The sequence below is a fragment of the Hemitrygon akajei genome, chromosome 26 (genome assembly GCF_048418815.1).
Source record: "Hemitrygon akajei chromosome 26, sHemAka1.3, whole genome shotgun sequence".
Lineage (NCBI taxonomy): Eukaryota > Metazoa > Chordata > Chondrichthyes > Myliobatiformes > Dasyatidae > Hemitrygon > Hemitrygon akajei.
The window spans coordinates 34,933,186-34,946,858 of record NC_133149.1 but is presented as its reverse complement, the minus strand read 5'-3'; the positions used below and the strand labels follow the sequence as shown (position 1 = coordinate 34,946,858).

General features: G+C 41.4%; 1 protein-coding gene across 1 annotated transcript in view; it reads right to left on the bottom strand.

Annotated features, from left to right (window-relative positions):
* The window catches only part of layna (layilin a), a 36,170-nt gene extending 23,284 nt beyond the window's left edge, over positions 1–12,886 (bottom strand). The window contains exon 1 of the mRNA XM_073029856.1: positions 12,568–12,886. Coding sequence (XP_072885957.1) covers positions 12,568–12,640 — 73 coding nt within the window. The 5' untranslated portion in view covers positions 12,641–12,886. The remainder of the gene's footprint in view (positions 1–12,567) is intronic.
* Between the last annotated feature and the right edge of the window lie 787 nt (positions 12,887–13,673).

The window sequence follows — 13,673 nt, the reverse complement described above, 5'->3', positions numbered from 1 at the left end:
GGAAGCAGAAACTCTACCTGTTTCCTCTGGAATAATCCCAAAAATTGTCATGAGTGAATTGGATTGTAAATCCACACCTATAACTTTGGATAATATTCTAAACACATCCCTCCAAAAATTATTTAAGTTTACAAAGGACCAAAACATATGAGTTAGAGTAGCGACCTCTGCGTTACATCTGTCACAAATAGGGCTTATATTAGAAAAAATATGCGCTAATTTATCTTTGGACATATGAGCCCTGTGTACTATCTTAAACTGAATTAAGGAATGATGTGCACAGATAGATGAATTATTAACTAGATAATCAATTTTACTCCATTGATCATCTGAAAGTGAGTATTGAAGTTCTATTTCCCAAGTGTGTTTAACCTTATCATTAGGCGACATGTGAGCATTCATTAACTGTTTATAAATAATAGCTATTAATCGTTTTTGAAATGGATTAAGCTGAAAAATAACATAAGCCAAATTTGATGAGTAGGCCAAGGGATAATTCGGTAGAAAATCACGTAAAAAATTCCTAACTTGTAAATATCTAAAAAAAAATGTATACTAGAGATATCATATTTATCCGCTAACTGTGAAAAAGACATTAAACAATCCTGTGAAAACAAATCTAAAAGTTTTTATTCCCTTAGTTTTCCATTTTAAAAAAGCCTTATCCAGAGTTGATGGTTTAAAAAAAAGTTAAAATACCGGTAGATATTACTAGAGAGTAGAAAGTTATTTAATTCAAAAAATCTACGAAACTGAAACCAGATTTTCAAAGTATGTTTAACAATAGGATTGAGAGCTTGTCTACCTATTCTGGAGAATGAAAAAGGAAGGGGAGAAAAAGAAATAAAGAAGTTAAAGAAAACCCTGTTACCGAATTCTCCTCCAAATGTAACCATGAAGGGCAACCCTGGTTATCTATATCATGAACCCAAAAAGTGATATAATGAATATTAATTGCCCAATAATAAAATCTAAAGTTTGTTAAGACCAGTCCTCCATCTTTTTTTGATTTTTGCAATAAAAGTTTATTCACTCTAGAGCTTTTATTATTCCAAATGTAAGAAAAAAATCATAGAATCTATTTTATCAAAAAATATTTTCAGAACAAAAGAAGGAACTGCTTGAAACGTATATAAAAACTTTGGTAGAATAACCATTTTTATAGCATTTATTCGACCAATCAATGACATTGACATAGGCGACCATTTAGAAAGCGCTTGTTGAGTATGTTCAATTAGAGGGGAAAAAATTATACTTATATAGATCTTTAAAATTTTTAGTAATTTTAATACCAAGGTAAGTAAAATGGTTTTTAGCAATATTAAAAGGTACTTGATCATAATAATCAGAATAATTATTAATAGAAAATAATTCACTTTTATGTAAGTTAAATTTATATCCAGAGAAAATACTAAATTCCGTAAATATAGATAACATAAAAGGAATAGATTTCGCAGGGTTTGAAATGTAAACTAATAAATCATCTGCGTATAATGAAACCTTATGTAATGTATCCCCTCTCTTAATACCCTGCACAGAATTAAAATCCCTAAGAGCAATAGTAAGTGGTTCTAAAACCAAATTAAATAATAAAGGACTAAGAGGACAGCCCTGCCGGGTTCCTCTATATAATCTAAAATAAGGAGACTTTTGATTATTAATTATAATTGCAGCCACCGGGGCTTGATAAATCAATTTAATCCAGGAAATAAATCCTGGACCAAAATTAAACCTCTTCAAAACCTGAAACAAATAAGGCCACTCCACCCTATCAAAAGCTTTCTCTGCATCCAGAGATATAATACATTCGGATTCTTTGACTGAGGGGGAATAAATGATATTTAACAATCTTCAAATATTAAAACGTGAGGACCTATTTTTAATAAATCCTGTTTGATCATTTGAGATAACAGTAGGCAAAATATTCTCAAATCTATTAGCTAGAATTAGCTTAGATTTAGTATTAGCTTAGAGAGATTTTTAAAATCTATATTCAATAAAGAGGATGTGAATCTATAGGGTGCACATTCCAGTGGGTCTTTTTCTTTTTTAGGAATCAATGAGATTAATGCCTCATAAAAAGTTTTTGGAAGGTTCCCAGAGGGTATAGAATCAGTAATTGTTTGATGAAGATGTGGTATAAACATTTCATAAAAAGTCTTGTAAAATTCTACCATATAACCATCAGGTTCTGGAGCTTTCCCTAACTGCATAGAGGATATAGCTTTGGCTATCTCCTCTTGTTTGATAGGTGCATCTAATATATCAACATCTTGAGTTGAAATTTGGGGTATATTTAACTTTTGCAAAAATCTATTCATAATAATAGTATTATCAGGGAGACCCTCAACTGTGGTCCTCCCCACAGAGTCCTTCTGATGCTATACTGAACTTCAGTGCATCTCTCAACATAGACTGCTAGAGTTTGAAATGAATTTGATTGAGACAGCTCCTTGCAGTGGAAGACTAGAAAGTTTCAGGCTGATATGTTGACATGTTTCCAGCAACAATTGGTTGCTCGACTCAGTGTTTGTGGGAATAGCCTGTAGAGAACAGAGTCCTGTTTCATGCAGCTGCACGGGATGGAGCTCAACAATAGAAAACTTTATGTCCATTTCCAGTCCTTCTTAGTAAACACACACCCCATGAGGAGGTGAATGATTGCCTTGTCCATACTGCAGCATCCTTGAAGACAGTATGCAGGAAAACATAAGCACAAGAGGTTCTGCAGATGCTGGAAATCTTGAGCACCACACAAAAAATGCTGGAGGTACTCAGCAAATCAGGCAGCGTCTATGGAGGGGAGTAAACTGCTTATGCTTCAGGCTGAGACCCTTCATCAGTGTGCAGGGTTTGGGACTCTGTGCTTGAAGGATCTGACAGGGACTGACTTTGGTGGGATTGAAAGCTTGGTGGTATAGCATTCCCCATGTGGTTTGACAGTCTGCCCTGACAATCATCTGATAGGAGCCACGGTATCCTTCTTCCTCAGATCTTTATACAAACTCTGTAGTCACCAGATTGATTTGTGGTCACAATTGTATTTTTGCACAAATTTTTTGAGGAGCAGGTGTCATCTTCCAACGGAAGGAAAGGTTCTACATTAATCCTGCTCATCCTTCACAACAATGGGACCTGCAGAACTTCAGCTCAAAATGACACTTGTAGAATGTGTATATAGGGTTCATACAAAGCTTGATGCAGTCATAAAGGAATGAGAGCCACGCTGAACACGTCTCCCAAATATTTGTACATGGCATCCCTGTGGGCACAATTCATTATAGACCTCCAAATGATGTGGGAGATACCTAGCAGGACTGCCACAGTGCAGCAGCAGTGGGAAATGGACCATATCTGCAGCATGTACAGCAGCACCAGAAGCAAATCCCACCGGACGAGCAGATTATTTCATGGGATCAAGACGGAACACCCATCCCATATTCCTAGTTTCTTTTTCCTCCTTGGCTATGATGCTCCACCCAGGCCCCAGCTCCTTGCTGCCACGCTCCCAGTACTTCCAAGTGCTGGGACCCGACTGCAAAACATACAGAGGACCAGCTGGGCCAGCTACCAGTGAACACGGCCTCTATTTTGCTGCAACTGAGCGGTTTCTGTGGTTGGTTCAAATTAGTTACGGATGCTGATCACTCTGCTGACTGACAGTGGGTTCATTAAGAAGTCTCTGCTGCCCGGAATCACTACGCCCTTTAAGAAAACCTTGTGTTGACAACATAACAATTATTGTCTTCAAATAATGCCTGGACCACTCTGGAGCAACTTCGGTGCGTAGAGCCAAGCAAATTGCTTGGGGTGGCCGTTACTGGGACTGGGCGACTGGTGAGAGTGGGAGTGTCAGGCTTTGGCTTAGAGGAGGCTTCACCTCAGAAGAGGCATTAGCTCTGAGTAAGTTGTCCGGGTAATTTTCTGTCAGGCATCCCTTTTCTCTTACTGTGTCAGGGGTACCTAGTGTAGCTTAAATGGCCATTGTGTGCTCTTCATGCTGGATGTTGGAGGCCAGGGAGAGCCAGAGTCTCCCAGGGAACTACACCTGTGTGAAGTGCATTCAGCTGCAGCTCCTTGAAGACCCTGTTAAGGATCTGGAGCAGCAGCTGGATGACCTTTGGCTTGTATGGGAGAGAGGGGAGATAATCGATCAGAGTTACAGGGAAGTAGTCACCCCAAGTTGCAGGAGGTGGGTAGCTGGTGACTGTTAAGAGAAGGAGTGGGAAGGTGAATAGGCAGTTAACACAGAGCACCCTGTGGCCATTCCCCTCAATAATAAGCATACCGTTTTGGATACTGTTGTGGGGGATGACCTCCCAGGAAAATGCCACGGAGACCAGGTTACTGACACTGACCATGGGTCAGTGGTACAGGAGGGAAAGAGGGAGAAGAGGAGAGTGGTAGTGATCGGGGAATTAATAGTCAGGGGAACAGACAGTTGATTCTGTGGACATGAACGGGACACCCGGATGGTATGTTGTTTCCCAGATACCAGGGTCAGGGACATCTCGGATCGCATCCGCAGCATTTTGGAGGGGGAGGGGGAGCAGCCAGATGTCTTGGTACATATCGGTACCAATGACATAGGAAGGAAAAGCAAAGAGGCTCTGAAGAGAGAATTTAGAGAGCTAGGCAGAGAGCTGAGAGTAGTAAATTCTGGATTGCTGCCTGTGCCACGCGCCAGTGAGGGTAGAAACAGGATGATTTGGCAGATAAATGTGTGGCTGAGAAGCTGCTGCATGGAGGAGAGCTTCAGGTTCTTGGATCATTGGGATCTCTTCTCAGGGAGGTATGAGCTGTTCAAAAGTGACGGGTTGCACCTGAACTTGAGGGGGACCAATATTCTCCCGGGCAGGTTTGTTATAACTGTTGGGGAGGGTTTAAACTAATTTGGCAGGGGTGGAGGATGGGAACTAGAGTGAAGGGACTCAGGATAGGACAGATGGTAAAAAAGCAGAGATAGCATGCGGTCAGACTGTCTGAAGGGCAGGCAGATGATAGGACAAAATTGCAGCCAGCAGGGTGAGTATCAGTGCATTAGGGATGCAGAATCAAAAAGGGTAGCAAATACAGTACTCAAAGTGTTATACCTCAATGCACGGAGTATAAGAAATAATGTGGATAATGCTGTTGCACTATTACTGATTGTCAGGTATGATGTTGCGGCTATCACTCAATCATGGCTAAAGGATGGGTGTAGTTGGAAGCTGAATGTCCAAGGTTACGTGTTATATCAGAAGGATAGGAAGGTAGGCAGAGGGGGTGGCGTGGCTCTGCTGGTAAAGAATGGCATCAAATCAGTGGAAAGATGTGACATAGGGTCGGAAGATGTTGAATCCTTGTGGGTGGAGTTAAGAAACTGCAAGGGTAAAAGGACCCTGATGGCAGTTATATACAGCACTCCCAACAGTAGCTGGGATGTGGACTTCAGATTACAATGGGAAATAGAAAAGGTGAGCAAAAGGGCGATGTTATGATAGTCAGGGGAGATTTTAACATGCAGGTTGATTGGGAAAATCAGGTTGGTAAAGGATCTCAAGAGAGTGAGTTTGTTGAATGCCTAAGAGATGGCTTTTTAGAGCAGTTTGTCATTGAGCCTACTAGGGGATCAGCTATACTGGATTAGGTGTTATGTATTGAACCGGAGGCAATTAGGGAGCTTAAGTAAAGGAACCCTTAGGAGACAGTGATCACAATATGATTGAGTTCAACTTGAAATTTGACAGGGAGAATGTTTGGTCTGACATAGCAGAATTTCAGTGGATACAGGAAATTACAGTGATATGAGAGAGGAGTTGGCCAAAGTAATTTGGAAAGAAATGCTGGCAGGGATAACAGCTGAGCAGAAATTGCTTGAGCTTCTGCAAAAAAATGAGGAAGGTGCAAGATAGATGTATTACAAAAGCAAAGAAATACTCAAATGGCAAAATAGTACAACCGTGGCTGACAAGGGAAGTCAAAGCTAATGTAAAACCAAAAGAGAGGGCATACAACAAAGCAAAAATTAGCGGGAAGATGGAGGGTTGGGAAGCTTTTAAAAACCTACAGAAAGTAACTAAAAGAATCATTTGGAGGAAAAAAATGAAATACAAAAGCAAACTGGCAAACAATATCAAGATGGATCGAAAGGATTTTTTTTAGAAATAAAAAGAAAAATGAGAGTTGATATAGGACCGCAAGAAAATGAGACCAAAGAAATAATAACAGGGGACAAGGAGATGGCAGATGAATTAAATGAGTATTTTGCATCAGCCTTTTCTGTGGAAAACACTAGCAGTGTGCCAGATGTTGAAGGGTGTGAGGGAAGAGAAGTGGGTGCAGTTACCTATTACAAGGGAGAAGGTGCTGAAAAAGCTGAAAGACCTAAAAGCACATGTCACCCGGACCAGATGAACTGTACCCTAGGGTTCTGAAAGAGGTAGTGCTAGAGACTGTGGAGGCACTAGTAATGATCTTTCAAGAGTCATTGGATGCTGGCAGGGTTCTGGAGTGCAAATGTCACTCCACTCTTTGAGAAAAGAGGGAGGCAGCAAAAAGGAATAAATAGACCAGTTAGCCTGATCTCAGTGGTTGAGAAGATGTTGGAGTCAATTTTTAAGGATGAGGTTATGGAGTACTTTGTGAGACAGGACAAAATAGGACGAAGTCAGTATGGTTTCCTTATGGAAACATCTTGCCTGAAGAATCTGTTAGAATTTTTTGAGGTTACAAGTAGGATAGATAAAGGGGATGTAGTGGATGTTGTATATTTGGATTTCCAGAAGGCCTTTGATAAGGTGCCACAAATAAGGCTGCTTACCAAGTTAAGAGCCCATAGTATTACAGGAAAGTTACTAGCATGGTTAGAGCATTGGCTGATTGGTAGGAGACAGTGAGTGGGAATAAAAGGATCCTTTTCTGGTTGGCTCCCAGTGACTAGTGGTGTTCCACGGGGTTAGTGTTGGACCACTTCTTTTTATGCAGAATATCAATGATTTTGATGATTTAGAAGAAAGTGGCAAATGAACTACAATGTTGGAAAATGCATGATCATGCACTTTGGTAGAAGAAATAAATGTGCAGACTATTTTCTAAATGGGGAGAAAATCCAAAATTCTGAGATGCAAAGGGACTTGGGAGTCCTTGTGCAGAACACCCTGAAGGTTAACTTGCAGGTTGAGTTGATGGTGAGGAAGGCAAATACAATGTTAGCATTCATTTCAAGAGGTCTAGAATACAAGAGCAAGGATGTGATGCTGAGGCTTTATGAGGCACTGGTGAGGTCTCACCTTGAGTGTTGGGAACAGCTTTGGGCTCCTCATCTAAGAAAAGATGTGCTGGCATTGGAGAGGGTCCAGAGGAGGTTCACAAGGATGATTCTGGGAATGAAAGGGTTATCATATGAGGAATGTTTGATGGCTCTGGATCTGTACTCACGGGAACTTAGAAGTATGAGTGGGATCTTATTGAAACCTTTCGAATGTTGAAAGGCCTAGACGGAGTAGATGTGGAAAGGATGTTTCCCATGATGGAGGAGTCTAGGACAAGAGGGCACAGCCTCAAGATAGAGGGGTGTCCATTTAAAACAGAGGAGGGGAGAAGTTTCTTTAGCCAGAGGGTGGTGAATTTATGGAATTTGTTACCAAAAGCAAGTGTGAAGGCCAGGTCACTGGGTATATTTAAAGTGGAGATTGATAGGTTCTTGATTGAACATGGCATCAAAGATTATGGGGAGAAGGCCGGGAACTGAGGTTGAGGAGGGGAAAAAAAAGATCAGCCATGATTGAATGGTGGAGCAGACTTGATGGGCCAAATGGCCTAATTCTGCTCCTATGTCTCATGGTCTATGGTCTCAAATCTTCAACATACATCTTTATTTCTCTTGATCTGTGCTATCCCACAATCACACAGACCAGCTCTTTGCAAATATTGTAAAGAAACAGGAGGAGGGAGAAAGTTGAAGGGGGCACTCCACAAAGAGTAGAACTGATCAAGTTTTGCTTTGAATGAACACAGTCCTGATCTTCCATTCCACAATGGCTCTCAGCTTATTTTGCCTTTATTTCTGATGACCACATCATCTACCTGACCACAATGACAAAACAAAAATCAAATTTAAAATCTCCATACAAACGTAAACTAACCATCCCCACAATATCTGACCTCCATATAGTTTTGACTGTCCACACAGCGCTCCCTCCATCGGCTGCTGGAGAGCAGTTGAACAGTTGCTGACTGAATGGAAGAGTCTGCAGGAGGCCGAGGAGGTTGATCACAATTAGGACAAGCTGCAGAAGGCCCAGCTTCAGAATGCACCCACTCACTATGCGTGGAAATAACGGAGCTGTCTAAATAACAGGTAATAACCGGGGTATGAGGAGGTCACAGTGCCAATCTGTTCTCCATGGACCCAAGGAAAATTTAATGACATCAGGTTAGACATGGGCAAGCAACCTCAGTCTGATTATGTCCCTTCTTGCCCCCAGCCGAGTGAGACTTTGGTGTGATCGAAAGTCTGGTGGTGCAGCATCCCTAGGATAATGAATCAGTTCTCCTTGTTGAACAACACTTTGAAGAAACTTTGGGAGCAATTAGAAGGGCAACTGTCTCTCAGCTCCAGTGACCCAAGTTCAATCCTGACCTCAGGTGTTTCCTGTGTGGAGCTTGCATGTTCTCCCTCTAACTGTACCCAGAATACTTTGCCCATGTCCCAAAGGTAGGCAGGGTGGGAGGTTAATGGGCCACTGTAAATTGCCTGAATATAGAAGTGTATGGTAGAAATTGGAGTTAATGGGAATAGGGGTCATAGACAGAGGTTCATAGTGCACTACAGGCACTTCGGCCCATCTACTCCGGGCCAAATTATTATTCTGTCTTGTCCCATTGACACGCAACTGAACCATAGTCCTCCATACCCCTCTCATCCGTGTACTTATCCAAACTTCTCTTAAATGTTGAAATCGAACTCGCATCCACTACTTCTGCCAGGGCAGGATAGTTTACAGGGAAAATTGTGGGGAATGGGATTGTCCAAGAGCTGGCAAAGACTCAAAGGGAAACACTGCAAACAGGCTCATGAAGTTGGCCTGTTGTTGGTAGAGTCTCAGATGGTGATGAGGAGACTTACTGGAGTGAGGGACACAACAACAACCTTGCACGCAATGCTAGTAAGACCAAGGAATTGACTGTGGACTTCAGGAATTGGAAGTCAGGAGAACACACATTGGGGGACCAGCAGTGGAAAGGATGAGCAGTTTCAAGTGCCTCAGTGTTAACATCTCAGGGGTCAACATATTGATGCAATCACTATGAAGGGACACCAGCAAGTATAGTTCAACAGGAGTTTGAGGAGATTTGGTATGTCACCAAAGACTCTAGCAAATTTCCACAGATGTACTGCGGAGAACATTCTAACTGGTTGCATCACTGGCAAGTATAGAGGGGCCACTGCACAGGATAAGAAGCTCTCAGCCAGCTACATCATGGGCACTGGCTTCACCATCATTGAGGACATCGTCAAAAGCGGTGCCTCCAGAAGGCAGCATCCATCATTCAAGACCTTCACCATCCAGGGCATGCCCTCTTTTTGTGCCCAACAATACCCTGTGAAATCAATATGATCTTGAATCTGTGTAGATCTGATCCAGCACAGGATCTGGAATTTAATCTTCTAGCACAATACTTCAGAATCCCAAACTAACTGGACCTCATCATTGGATCCAGAGGGGGGTCCAAGCAGTGGACCAAACTGACCAATTCATAACGTGTCAGTAAGTCCCATACCAGTACAAGCTTGGATGCCCAGAGTTTACATTGGTTTTAACTCCTAAAGATAAAATACAGATTTTCCAACCATTCACTATTTAAATAATGCTTTGTTCACTTTTCTGTTTTGTAGGATGGATGATCTCACTATTGACTGACATCAATCTGCCAACGCTATTGATCAGTCTTACTCTGATCTTAGCTCCAAACTATATTCTCTACACAACTGCTGATCATTTTGTTATTGGTAAACTTGGATAGTTGTCTCTTTGTTGCAACTCTTAAATCAAGAAAACTTATAATTGAGGCCTCAGTATAACTGAAGCACGAGTGGTTTCTTTTATCCCACTTTGAAGACACCCCCATTACCCCTACACTCTGTCTGCTACTGCTTAACATAATGATCATAATCATTAATTTCCCACCATTGTATTTGTAGTCTGAAAGCTTTGTGAATGCCTTCCTGAAGTCCATATATACCACATCCATTGACATCCCTGCATGTACTAATTTAACTTTATCCTCAAAAAATTCAATTACAGTATCCTTATTGTACATCACCAATGTTCACCTAATCAGGCTAAATCACAGTTGTTCTATTTCAAAAATTGCTCCACAATATATGGGAGACTATTGGATGTTTGTTTGCTCTCTTTCTCTCTCTCTTTCATTGCTTTTTTAATAACAAAGTTACCTTTGTGATTTACCACTTTAAGGTACATTTTTGAAATCAGGAGTACTTTGGAAGTAACTGCCATTTCCACACCTAACATAGGGTAAAAACTATCAGGTTCCAGGATTCCACAACCTTGACCTAACAAAAAAACTATCACTTTTATCATTGACATGCTAAATTGATCCCTGGCCTTAACAATGTTTTCAAATTTCTAGATTCCTTTGTATGAAGAAGCATTTTCTGACCCCTCCAAACAAGCTAGTCCAGGTTTTAAACTGGTGCAGCTTTGACACTGTCACTAAAAGAAATTGCTCTGTTGAATCTTTTAGTCATCTTAAAACACCTCAATTTGGTCACCTTCTAATGAGCTACACTCATACAAATGCAAGTTTAGTCTATCTAATATTCATATTGTTTAATAAAACTACAGGAGTTCTCCATCCCACTCTGTCCAATTGGTGCGTGGCCTTCTCTCATATAATTGTACTCTCACAACAAGGTCCAATGCCAACTTGAGGAACAGCATCCCATCTTCAGTCTGGGTGCTTTGCAGCTTTCTGGACTCAATATTGAATTCTATAACTTAGGGTAACTTGATTTCTCGGTTGTTAGCAGTCATCCATCTGTGGTTTTATGCTCAATTTGCTTTATGTCCTTACTTTCCCCTTGGATGTGGTGGACAAGCTCAGCCCAACTTCTGATCTGCCCTTCACAACTCCTATTTTGTCTGCGTGTTCACTCTCTAACTCAATGACCTGATAGCTTAGCTTACAGCTTACCCCCATGGTCACCCCAGTTTTCCCCCTCCTCCACCCTCCCTGCATGTTAACAAGCTCGTTTGGTCTCACTGAGCATTTCTGAACATTTTCTGTTTTATATTAGTATGAGGTCTATCGGCTAATCAAAATTGCATTGAAATAGTTCCATTACCCCAATCTTTCACCACTCCTTTGTAACTTTTCTCCACCGGTTTTGGACTATTATAAAATATACAAAATCCAAATTATCAAGCAATACATGCCAAACCCTAACCATCTGGAAAATAGTTTTACTTCGGGCCATTTTTAGGTCATTTTCCAATTACCACGAATCTGTAATAAAACAGGAAATGTTGAAATAGTCAGCAGGTCAGATGGCAGCCAGGTAGTGAAAAACAGCCAATATTTCAGCTCATCAGAATAACACAATACTCAGTGATGTCATTCCTCTGGCAAGTCAGATAGAGATAGAGACAGTGAGAGAGATAGAGACAGAGGGAGATAGAGAAATAAACAGTGAGAGAGATAGAGAGACTGGGATAGCGAGAGAGATAGGGAGATAGAGACAGTGAGAGGGATAGAGAGTTAGAAACAGTGAGACAGCGACAGAGACAAGGAGATAGAGACAGTAGGATAGATAGATAGTGAGAGAGATAGAGATATAGAGTGATATAGAGAGAGATATGGAGAGAGGCAAAGAGAGAGAGATAGGGAGAGAAAGAAAGAGAGAGGGAGGGAGAGAGAGGGAGAAAACCAATGAAATTCTCCGCACGCAGCAGCGCTTTGATATCGTCCATAAGTCTCAAATGGGATTTGCGGTTTAACCAAGCGATACTGACCGGTCTGCGCTCCCGGTTGGCCGTTGACAGATGAATGGTGGGTCACTGCTGTGGAAACTGGATTTACCATATTCTGTAATTTCACACCTTCCAACTCCCACCCCGCACACTCTAATATTCAATGTGCCCAGTCACATTAAACATTTTAGTTTTAGGAAGTACTCTATCAAAAATTACACTCTATTACTTAACTCACTGAAAGTAATTTGTTGTATCTCAATAGTTTTTCAATTTCCTTTGCGCTCTTAGGACCAAGTCTGTGGTCATTATAATCATTCAAGCACGTTAATTTAGGAACAACGTCTCAACTTTCCCTTTCCTTTTTACAACTTAATGTCCAATTATCATCAGCTAATGAATTGGGGCGGCATAGAGAGGGAAATGGGCTCAGACAGACAAGTTATGGTCTGAAAATATACTTAGGTTCGTTCCTGTAACCCTCAAAATAGAATCAGAATGAAAAGTTTTCCGCGCCTAGAACATAAAATAACATGTTAAGAAACAGCGTTCCATCTGCTGGAGAGTTTCGCAGTTTTCCTGAACTCACCTCTCATGAGTTTGAAGGCGAAGCTGCAGTGCAGACAGAATACCATCACCGTCAGGATTGCCTTTGGTTCCATGTCAGCAGAACATCGCCTGCAAAACGCCGGGGGAACGCCGCATCTCAGTAGTTCGGAGAGCCCCGTGCTCCCGGAATCTCCATCCCGCCCGTCTCCACCGGGAAAAGGCAATAAATCCGAGCAGGAGGACTGCTGAGAATTACTCTTTCACGCACATGCACACGCACTTTCTCTAGCTGTTTCTTCCCCAGGGTCTGATTTCTTCCCACTCTCTCTCTCTCTCTCTTCTCCCCCCACTTTCTTTCCCCCGCCTCTCCCTTTACCCACCCCGTCTACTTCTTCTGCCTCTCTCACTCTCACCCTTCCCCCTCCCGTGTTTGTCTATCTCTTTATATCTCTGTATCTGCTTCCTCCAATTTCACTCTATCTTTTAGTCTGTCTTTCCCTCTCTATCCATCTCCCCCCCCCCCTCTCTCTCTCTCTCTCTCTCTCTCTCTCTTTCTCTCTCTGGTGCAGTGGGACTGCAGGAAGCCAGCTCTTCCTAAACATCAGCACTTTTTAACCATTATAGAGGGAACAGTAGAGGGAGTCTGATCAATAAACCAATTAACCAAAGAACAGTTTGAAAAAAAACTAAAAATTGTAAGTCCAATCCCAATATATTAAATGTATTAATTTATAGAGGTTCAGATCTGTAACTATATGGTTAAAGAATAGCAAAAGCAAAGATTAGTAACAGGAACTCTTTAGAAACTGCAAAAACATAAATATGGTACACAGCCCAGAAATAATAGCATTTAAAATGGTTAGGGGTCTGTACCCTGCCTGCCAGTTTAAAGAAGGAGAAGGAATAAATTAGACAACAAGCACTGAGGTATCCAAAACCTTGATATGTGGTTGGCAAGCCTTTACCTCATCTCCTGACCATTTGTCTTCCTGCAGGAAGAGCCGTGTTTATTTTAGCCTTTGGATTTGTTTCCTCTGGCAAGAGGATTAGTTGTTGGATAGCATAAAGATTTATGATAATTGTGAAGGAAAAGAGGGAGGTTGAAGAACTGTTTTACACACCAACTTGTTATGTTCTGGAATTCAA